This window comes from Antechinus flavipes, chromosome 5 (assembly GCF_016432865.1).
Source record: "Antechinus flavipes isolate AdamAnt ecotype Samford, QLD, Australia chromosome 5, AdamAnt_v2, whole genome shotgun sequence".
Taxonomy (NCBI): Eukaryota; Metazoa; Chordata; class Mammalia; order Dasyuromorphia; family Dasyuridae; genus Antechinus; species Antechinus flavipes.
The window spans coordinates 140,536,602-140,546,581 of record NC_067402.1 but is presented as its reverse complement, the minus strand read 5'-3'; the positions used below and the strand labels follow the sequence as shown (position 1 = coordinate 140,546,581).

The 9,980-nt window shown below is 39.1% G+C and overlaps 1 protein-coding gene across 2 annotated transcripts; it reads right to left on the bottom strand.

Annotated features, from left to right (window-relative positions):
* Positions 1–263: 263 nt before the first annotated feature.
* On the bottom strand, positions 264–5,432 carry SMUG1 (single-strand-selective monofunctional uracil-DNA glycosylase 1). Of its 2 annotated transcripts, XM_051963177.1 has the most exons (3): positions 5,239–5,432; positions 3,113–3,414; positions 264–1,518 (listed from the first exon to the last, which is right to left on the bottom strand). In XM_051963177.1, the coding sequence occupies exons 2-3, from the start codon at positions 3,401–3,403 to the stop codon at positions 988–990; spliced, it is 822 nt and encodes a 273-aa protein (XP_051819137.1). In that variant the 5' UTR covers positions 3,404–3,414; positions 5,239–5,432; the 3' UTR covers positions 264–987. The 2 variants fall into 2 exon arrangements, with proteins under 2 accessions (XP_051819137.1, XP_051819138.1); XM_051963178.1 differs by lacking the exons at positions 3,113–3,414; positions 5,239–5,432 and adding an exon at positions 2,666–3,102.
* Between the last annotated feature and the right edge of the window lie 4,548 nt (positions 5,433–9,980).

Genomic DNA, 9,980 nt, shown 5'->3' with positions numbered 1-9,980 from the left:
CTACATGGAGGCCAAAGGGACCATGTCTACCCAAGCTTAGTGCTGCAGTATCTTTGTGGAATATCCTTTCTATGCTATGCTAAATAGATTTCTTTTCATTAATTGCTGAATATCCTGAATGTCTCATTTTGTTTCAAGATCCAACCTATACTAACAGAAACCAGTTTGAATCAGCCTGTTATACACAGTCTCTCTTAATCCTACAGAACAGAAACTGCCAGGAGCCCAAACTTCTTGAGACAAATAAAAAAGGAAACAGCAAAGAGGGATTAGAAATTTAATTGCATCCAGAACAAAGTTTTCAGGCTAAAAAATAAGTTTTCCTAGAGGTCATCAGATCCACCTGAGCAGAACAGTTCTTTACCAAAAAGTATGAATATGAAAGTATCTTGTTATAAAAGATCTTCAAGAACAGAAATATCTCCTCTTGGTAGTGCATTGCAGTGCCTCCAACTCTCCAAAGTCAGAAAGCTTTCTCCAAGTCTAACCTTGATCTCTCCTTTGCAATAATGCTCATTTCTCATACTCCTATCCTAAAAGGGCAAGACCAAAGTTTTCGAGAGATAGACATGGTTTCTGGTTGGGGTCTCTCCCTGAGAACAGAAAGTTAATCCTCTGTATGTGCTAATATCATCAACCACTTAGCTAGACCACCAAGGAGGAGGAAGAGAAAGTATGTTATCTGGGAAAGTATGAACTTGGCAACTCACTGTAGTGTATTCCAAAGAGGAATGACTCAAAGGAGAGAAGAAGCACTGAAGCAGAAGGGAGAGTGAGACAAATAGTGTTATGGCTTGAAATAGTGTAAAGAGTTCAGAGAATAAAAGTGACCGTTTTCCAGCTCCCTAGACGGGATTTGGTCAGGATGTTATATGTACAAATAGCACCTTATTACACATATGTTCAACACAGCATGGAATTTCTATGCCTGAGAACAATGGTTTTCCCTATTGTCTTCAACCCATGAATGGGCACGCTTTGGGCACATCATTCAACTGTCAGCAGAGGCATGAGGCCCAACTCCTTCAGTCGTTCTCTGGCCACAGCCTCCCATCCCCGGTTGGCCTGTGGGCTTCGAGGAGAAGGGTGCAGGAGCCCTTCTACCTGAACCTCAGGCGCAATGTCTGCCAGTGCTCGGCGAGCCCGTTGTTCTGCCAGCCGCCCCACTCCTACCACCAGGCGAACACCCAGAAGTTGCACCTGGCGTCGAAGAGCAGCGTCACAGGCTCCCAGGAGCTGCTCCCTCTGCTTGGCAGGCAGATCCGCAGGGGTGAGATTGCGCCCAGAAGGGGCCAAGAAAAGAAGAGGGCATAGATTGTGGACAAAGCAGTGTTTGAAGAAGGTCTCAGGTTGCCCACAGAGGGCACGGAAAAAGCCCCAAAAGCGAGCACCGCTCACCTCTGACTGGGGGCACTGCAGCCCCAAGATTCGCCGCTTGGGGTGTTCCTGGGGTGGGGTTAATACTGTCCCCACAATGCCCAACCAATCCCGAACCACAGACACTTCCCCAAAGGGCACCTGAGAAGAAAGAGAGACATGAGAACCACAAGGTTAGCTACAGAATACCATGGTTATGTTATAATTTCCCCTTTCTACTCTCCTTGAATAATCTAATCTCACATTTCTATCCACCTCCCTGGAAGGTAGGAAAGCAGAGTGACTGGGTTCCAGAAATTACCTGGCTTCTCTACTTCAATTTCCAATAAGAACTAAAGGGTTCATAATTCTTGCCAACATTTTATTGCAGGAAATTAGCAAAAATACTAATCTATGAGTATTTCTAGATCCTTGGTTCTAGGTAGGACTGCATTAAAGTTACATAGGACATGAGGCTGGGAAAAGAAGTCAGGACTGGAAGGATTCAATGTAAAATGATGGGTGGCATATATATATTAGATATAGATACATATATATATGTATCTATTTATATACACATATTATGCATGTTTAAATGTCCATGAATATATGTGTATAAAAATATGAGTATATGTATATAAACATACACACACATAGAACAAAACTGATCACTCCTCCACCACCTTCCTCCTAGTTTTCAAATCTCTAAGTGCTGAAACTTCTCACTGTAAGTTGAGAAATATCTACCTATAGCTTCCTCCTCCCACTGACCTCTGGAGCTGGGCTCCCTTTGTTATACTGTGATCTCTGAGTCAAGGTATAACAGCAAAGATCAAGAAGAGGAGGAAGGAATGTGTATATGGCCTAATGTTCACATATTCTAAAGCTTTATTTTTTCAGAAGCAATTTTTTTTTTCCACAGGAGGATGAAGGAATAGGGATGGGGAGAAAAAGCAACACCTTATTTCTAAGATTACTGCAAGAAAATATGTTTTGTAATAAAATGCATTTTGTCTGTGGGGAAAAAAATAAAAGGAGTTGGGGATAGGGAGAAGCAGGAAGTTTCTGGGACCCAGACAAGGAGGGTGGGTAGAGAAAATTTATTATTTGGATTATTATTGGAAATATTGTTATTATTTGGAGTCAGTAAAAATGATTAAGGCTTCTGCTCTAGAGATCACACCCTCAAATGATTGTCATCCCTTCTAAGAGGGCATTTACTCATCTTAGAAAATGTGCAGTCATTTTGACTTTTCAGCAGTAACTATTATAATTTGAGCCCAGTTCAATATCCCCTTCTGTCTCTTACCTCCATCCTTCCCTATTTGAGTTCCTCTTTTTCTCTTTGAAAAGAACTGAGTTCTTTCTCAGGATTCCCCCTCAGAAGGGGGGAAAAGAATGAAAGGTTTTTCCTCTTTTTTCCTTTTTCTTTTTTAGACCTAAGAGGGGGCAGAAATCAAAGTGCAGCAATAGGGTTGAGGAGGTAAAAATTATGTAAGTAAAGGCTTCCAGGCGCAATTAGTAAATTAAAAAATTGATAAAAGAAAAAAAAGAGGTGAAATAGAACGATAGCTAATAAGCTTGGCTATCAACCATCTGTGGAATAGAAAAAGTATCTAGAGTAACATTTATCAAAAGAATGGGGGACTATGTTCACAGTTCTCTACCTCCTTCAAATATGTACATGTTTTTCCTATATAACCCAGGTACCTGGATCACCAATTCTTCTCCCCCCCCATTTCCCAGACCCCCTCACCCCAGTCTGGGCCATGCCAAAGGGCCCTGGATTCATGCCCAAAAACAGCACTTCCTTGGGACCTTGGCAGTATTTGGTGACATAGTTCTGATGAAGCTCCAAGGCATATTTCAAGGGATTATAAATGAAGCCCACAGGCTCTGAGAACTGTAGCTTGTCCAGTTCAGCATTCAGTCTCAATTCTTCCTCCAGGAAATCCTGGGCTATGTTGGAAAGACAGCAGGGAAGCTTCTGCAAACCGGGTAAAGATTCTTCTAGGGAGCCCATTGGGGAGGCCAGTAGCTTGGCCATGCTACTATCACCTGGGAGAGAAAAGAGAGATTCCTATAATTCACTCATGACACTAGCAAAATCCCACATGACAGAGTTTCATGGCTTCCATGTAGAACTTTCCCACTCCATTCCATCTGACTTATCTTCTCCATTGGACCGCCATCTTATCTACTCACCTCCATTGCTTTTCTTTTCTATGTCCCATAAAGACTACAAGTTTGCTATAACAGAAAAGTTTCCTCTCTTGAAGCTCTTATGGAAGCCTTGGCCAAATCCTTCTCTAATAATAAAATATCTTCTAATTTTAAATTTTAGAAAAGTAAGGGTGTGTCCTAGAAACAATGAAAGGTGCAAGAGTTGAAAGTCAGGAAAGTTTTCCTTAAAAAAGGAATGGATATACTGATCTACAGATCTGAAAGGATAGATCTTAAGACAGTCTTATAATCATTTCCATTACCCTCCCTCTTTCCTGAAAGACCTTCCTCCTAATAACTTCTTTCCTATATTCAAGAACCAAAAGTAGCCAATCTTTTCAGTTCAAAAGGCTTGTGCCCTGTCTTTAATGATTCCTTAACTTTTCCTCCACACAATTTGGAAAAATTCTTGTACTCATGCAATGCTAAAGTGCCACTGCATCCAGATAGACCTGCTAAGCATCTTGCTGCATCAAACAGGTAGCTATCAAAGTGAGTCTGTTAAAGTCCAAGTCTAATCATATCACCCCCTACTCAAAAAACTCTAATGGCTCCAATTACTTCTAGGATCAAAATTTTAAAAAAATTCACAACTTGGCCTCTTCCAACCTTTCCTACCTTTATATTTTTTTGATAAGATTTCTTCTTTTTAGTATGAATTTAAATATCAACAAACATCTTGATATATAAAGAACAAAAACAGAATGGTATTTTAAACCACAAAATTCTGATATGTAGTTTGAGGTTATTAAAAATATACACTTTCATCATGTTAGAACTAAACTGTTGGCCGGCCTATGCGCCCTGCTTTCTGTTCTCTGTGTGATCTGTTAATGTTTCATTGACACTTTTTTTAACTCTCTTCTTTTTTTCATTATTACTACCACTGACCCACATGCCCAACACAATTCTCTACCTGTCTGAACACTTCTAGTCCATCACCTCTAGGAGAAGCTAAGAAGTCTGCTTCATCATCGAGTCTTCTGGAGTCATGACTGTTTATTGATCTGATCAGAATTAAGTTGTTTTTCTTTCTATATTATTTATATTTATACAGCCTATATAAGACGTATACATTCTTCCCTTTTTCCCAGTCTTCTCACTCTTCTCTCCAAGCACCTGCCATACTGGCCTGCTTCCTCAGCATCTTCCGTCTCCATGCTTTGGCCCGGGCTCCTCTCCCTGATGACTTAGTACTCCCTGTCCTCACTTCATGCTCCTTGGGGTCTTTTGTGTCCTTCCAAAGTCAATTCAAAGGGCACATTCCACATGAAATGTGAGCCCAATGTTGTCTTCCCACAACACGAATTCACATTTCTGTAACACTTTAATAGTCTGCAAAGGACTATTTCCATTTTACAAATGAGGAAACTGAGGCTCAGAAAGGTTAACGTCTCCCAGAATTAAAACTGAATTCTCCAGACTCGGGATCCAGTTCTCTTTATGGGGAGAACGTCCCTTTATTCCCCTGTCCTTACCCCCAAGCTCATTCCATTCATTCAGCCTCCGTTGCCCAAAGCAAACCACACTCCTAACTCCTTCCCTTCCCAAGAGATTTTCTCAATTTTCCCCTGATTCCTCCACCGCGTCACACCGAGAGCGCAGAAGCCCTCGAACCTTCCATTACCTCTCCAAATCCCAAAAGACAAAGGCTCTCACCTGGAAAGCCAGCACTTAGTCTCCATGAAGAGTCCGGATCCGCGCGAAGGACACTGGGTGATGTAGTCCGTGCTGCCCATGGAGATGGCAGGACTGAGGGAGGCAACTATAGGTCAACTCAGCACTTCCGCTGGAAACCCTGCTTCCGATTCCTGGAAAGCCTGCACCACAGACCCAAGGCATGCTGGGGGTTGTAGTTTCTTTATTTCTTTGTATTTCTCACTTTTTTCCCCTTAGTCTCTTTTTTTTCCTCTTTTTTTCTTTGTCTCATCAAGTCCTTTCTTTACGCTATTCCATTCCTTTTTTCTCTCTCTTTTCTCTTGTTTTCTTCCTTCTCTCCTCTTCATTTTTCCATTTCCCTTTCTTTCACTACTATGTTATTTCCTCTCACTTCTCCTTCCTCCTTTCCCCTCCGTTTTACTGGAATGTTTTCTTCCTCTTTTCCACCTATTAAAATCGTTATATTCCGCCAATATTTTGCTCTAATGACACTTTCTACATTAGACTTTCTTGATCTCCTTCTTTCATGCCCATCCCTGAGCTGCCAAGCCCTCTCTCCAGAAACTACCCTGACAGTATACATTTTATATAAATCCTGCATACGCATGTACAAGTACTTGTCTTCCCTTCTTTTAGAGTATAAGCTCCTTGGGAGCAGAGACTGTTTCATTTTTGTTTTTGTTTCCCTGGAGACTAACAGTGCCCAGCACATAGTAGATGCTTAATAAATGCTTCTTGATTGATTGATTTCTATTACTTTTAAAGTCAAGCACCCTTTCTTAGAGCCAGGCTCTGGTCTTTTAGATTATAAAACAATCTACCCCTTCCCTTTTTTTCCCTTCTCTTTTTCTGTCTGTCTCTTTTTTTCTCTGTCATTCTATGATTCCATCTCTGCCTTGTTCCCTCTTTGTTTCTGTCTCTGTATCCCTCCTCCTTTCTCCTCCTTTTCTCTTGTTTTCTCTCCTCCTAATTTACCTTCATCTTCTCTCTCTCCCTCTGTCTCTTGTGAGTAATGAGAATTGTTTCCCATGTCTTGTTGGTGTGTCCCCCAACCTCTGAGAAAGAAACGGACCCTAATAAAAGACTAGCTTGATAACACATTTTGAAACTATAAAGGTCAAGGGTCCCGTCCTCCCCCGATCAACACTCTTTAAAAGTCATACTGCTAAAACCTCTGCCTCCATATTGGATAGGCCTTCCTCTGGAGACTGTTATAGTCCCTTCTCCCTGGATCTCTCTCTCCTGTGTTCTTTCCTCATGGTTTGTGAATCAGACATACCCAAGATAGAAAAAACAAGACACAATTTACTGGGGGTAGTTGACTTCAGAATAGCGTCCCCCTTCCTTAAAAACAGAAATTTTAATAAGTCATTCATATTCCCTATTCTCCACCCTCCACTCCCTCCTGTTTATTTACCCTCCCCACCACCCCCATCCTTCCCCTCCCTCCTGGCATCTCTGGGATGGAGATTGTGAAGTGAACTGATTTTTTGTTGTTGTTGTTGTTAGTCACTTTCTCTCTGTTTCTGTCAGTTTCTCGTACTCTCTGACTTAATCACTAAATCCAATTTTTTTCAGTTCTCACTTTCCTTGACCTTTCTGCTGTTTTTGAAACTGTTGGCCAGAGATGTCCTACATGCTACCAGTAACACTCCTAGGTGTGGTTGAACAATATTAATATGTTATTGAGAAATATTTAACCAAACAAACTAAAATGAACATAGATGATGTTGATATGTGGTTTTCTAAGTCAATATGCAGTCTTCAGAGACCCTTGTGTGTGATTTAGTTTATGGGTAGGGAACATGTCTGGCCCTGCCAAGCAACTATAGGTAATTATGAACTAAAAGCTAGGTACAATAACTTCTCACTGCTTGAGTTTTTAAGTTGATAATATTGTATGGCCCATGAATGATATTATAAATATCCAAATGGCTTTTGGCAGAAAAAAAAAGTTCCTTACACCTGATTTAGTGTGTCCATTTGTACATGAGAGAAAAGACAGAAGGAAAATGTGTATTCTCTGCTCCTCCTACACTATCTCTGAATGGTTTGAAAGTATAGTTTACTTGTTCCTATTTTTGCCCATTGACAATGAGTAAGAGACAATGAGCATCATCTGGCAATGGTAGGGATTGAAAATAGACATAGATCTTCAGTGCTACAGGAAACATGAGATTAGGGGACCTGGGGTAATGGAGAGAGACTTGAATTTTAATTCTACCTGTGTGACTATAACTACTTTTCTTTAGCCTTTCTGGCAATAGGAGTGGTGTAGATTGAACATAAGCAGGACTTTTTAATAAGCATGAGCTACTGAGTTCAATCAAAATATGCCTCCCTGGGTATTCCATTTTTGTAATCACTGTGTATTTATCCATTTATTTATTGGGTAGTTCAATTCTTTCTGGAGATAGAGAGATGATCTTAAAGGATGTTTCATCCTGAAGGCCTTCCGTAAAATAGGAAACATGATACTTATATTTTGGAATTTACAGGGGAAAACATTTTGCCATATTAAAATGTTATTATTAGTTGTATTGAGCAAGAGCTAATTTCTTTATCTTCATATTGGGATGATAATACTTGAGAGGCATTTACATCATCAAACATCTATAGAAGCAGGTGATTTTCTCAGATCCTTCATTTTACAGATGAAGAAACAAAGAATGGCCCAAGTTTCTACAGGTGGTAAATGATAGAGGGAATATTTGAATCTCGTTCCTCTGAGGCCTGAGCAGAAATGATCTTTCTGCTGCCTGGTCTTGGACTTGAACTTCATTTTTCTAAAGTGTAAAATAAGAGGATTAGACTATTTGATCTCAAACACCCAATTCTAGATCCTTTGGCCATACGATCCTTAAAGAAGATTCTGCAAGTTCTCCATCTCCACTGATGAGGATTGCAGCAGCTGGTGGAGGAGAGAGTAATGAAGTTAAACTTCCAGACTCCTGATGGGGTACAATGGAAAATCAGCTCCATTGTCCCCATTAGAGAAAAAGAAATAGCTTTCAAGTTAAAGTGCTAGCAATTATCAAGCACCTTCCTCTGGAAGAAACATTTCAAGGAAAGCTATGACATTTTTACTTGCAGTCATATCCCTGCAGGGAGTACAGATTAAATGATACTCATACTCTGCAGTAGGAGAAATCACTAGCAGTAATGAAGGAGCAAATGCTGCCAGAGAGTGAAAGAAATCTTCAATAAATTCTAACTTGAAATGAAATAGCATTCTACTTTTTAAAATTGTCTTTATTTTTTGTTATATTTTAAGGTCAGAATTCTCTCCATCCTTCCCCACCCCATACTAGAGAAGGCCATCATTTGATATATAATTGTGTGTAATATTTGTGAGTCATATTTTTGTACGACGTTAGACTTGATGACCTTAAAGGTCTTGTATATCTCCAAATTTATGGTCTGACATTATTGATTTTGCGTTACAAAAAAATTCTGTCCGTCTTTAGAACTGTTAGTCCTAAGTAAGTGATTTTGCTTTCACTTTGTATAGAGGAGATGGAATAGGACAGAGAACATTCTTTTCTAAAAAGTAATTACATACTATATATGTAAAACCATATTATGTATCCTATTTATCAGGTTTTTTTTTTCCTTCCAAGATAAACAGCATCTTCCTTCATAGGTCCTTGTAGTTGATTTGGTTATTTATAATATTCAGAATAATTTAGTCATTTACAGTTACTCTTCAGATAATGTTGCTATTACTGTAGCTTATTTAACTTCATTATTTCATGCAAATCTTTCTATGTTTTTCTAAAATTAATCTGCTAATCATTTTTTACACCATAATAGTATTCTCTCATAATCATATACTATGATTTGTTTAGTCATTTTTCAATAGTGGGGCATCTCTCTATAGGTATGAGTGAAGGGCTGTCATGTGGAAGAGAGGTTAGACTTGGCCACAGAAGAAAAGCCATGGATGGAAGATGCAAAGAGTCATATTTTTGTACGACGTTAGACTTGATGACCTTAAAGGTCTTGTATATCTCCAAATTTATGGTCTGACATTATTGATTTTGCGTTACAAAAAAATTCTGTCCGTCTTTAGAACTGTTAGTCCTAAGTAAGTGATTTTGCTTTCACTTTGTATAGAGGAGATGGAATAGGACAGAGAACATTCTTTTCTAAAAAGTTGCCTCTTTGCAACTTCCATCCATTGACTTTGTCTACCAGAGCTAGGTAATTCATTATTTTCAAGGATTTTATATATCCTTGTTATGTTAAGGCTAAGAAAAGCTTCTTTTACAAAAAAGTTGTTCAGTGACCTACAGGTGCCTCATTTCATCTTAACACCATGCCTGAATTAACTGGTGTCTACTCTTAACAACAGGCAAGGTAAGAAATGTGTGATATGAGTAAAAAACTGTCAGTTGAATTCATAAGGAAAATCCATAAGTTGACTGTCAACATTTGGTTCATATTTCATGCAAATGACTTGAACTCAGAGAATGAACAAATTTCAGTTCAATTCATTGGATGGAAATAGGCCAACTTATATTGAGGCTAATGGAAATTGGTCTACATGTATCTTCCACATATCGATCTGAATTTACTTCAAAGTGATTTAGCATCAAATTCCAGTTAAATTAATAATAAAAATGAATCTGAAAGAGGTAACAAAAAGCAAAAGCATGAAAAAACAAATTTGTTGCTACAGCAAAATGATAATTCTATCCCTTATCCTATGATGGAATAGCAATAGTTTTAAAGAGAAGTTC

What these genes read in the sequence shown, in the direction of transcription:
- SMUG1 (XM_051963177.1), bottom strand. Translation starts at nt 3,403, where the DNA reads ATGGCCAAGCTACTGGCCTCCCCAATGGGCTCCCTAGAAGAATCTTTA. An exon ending in TTGGCATGGCCCAGACTGGG is followed by an intron (nt 1,519 to 3,112) that starts GTGAGGGGGTCT and finishes CTTTCTTCTCAG; the next exon opens with GTGCCCTTTGGGGAAGTGTC.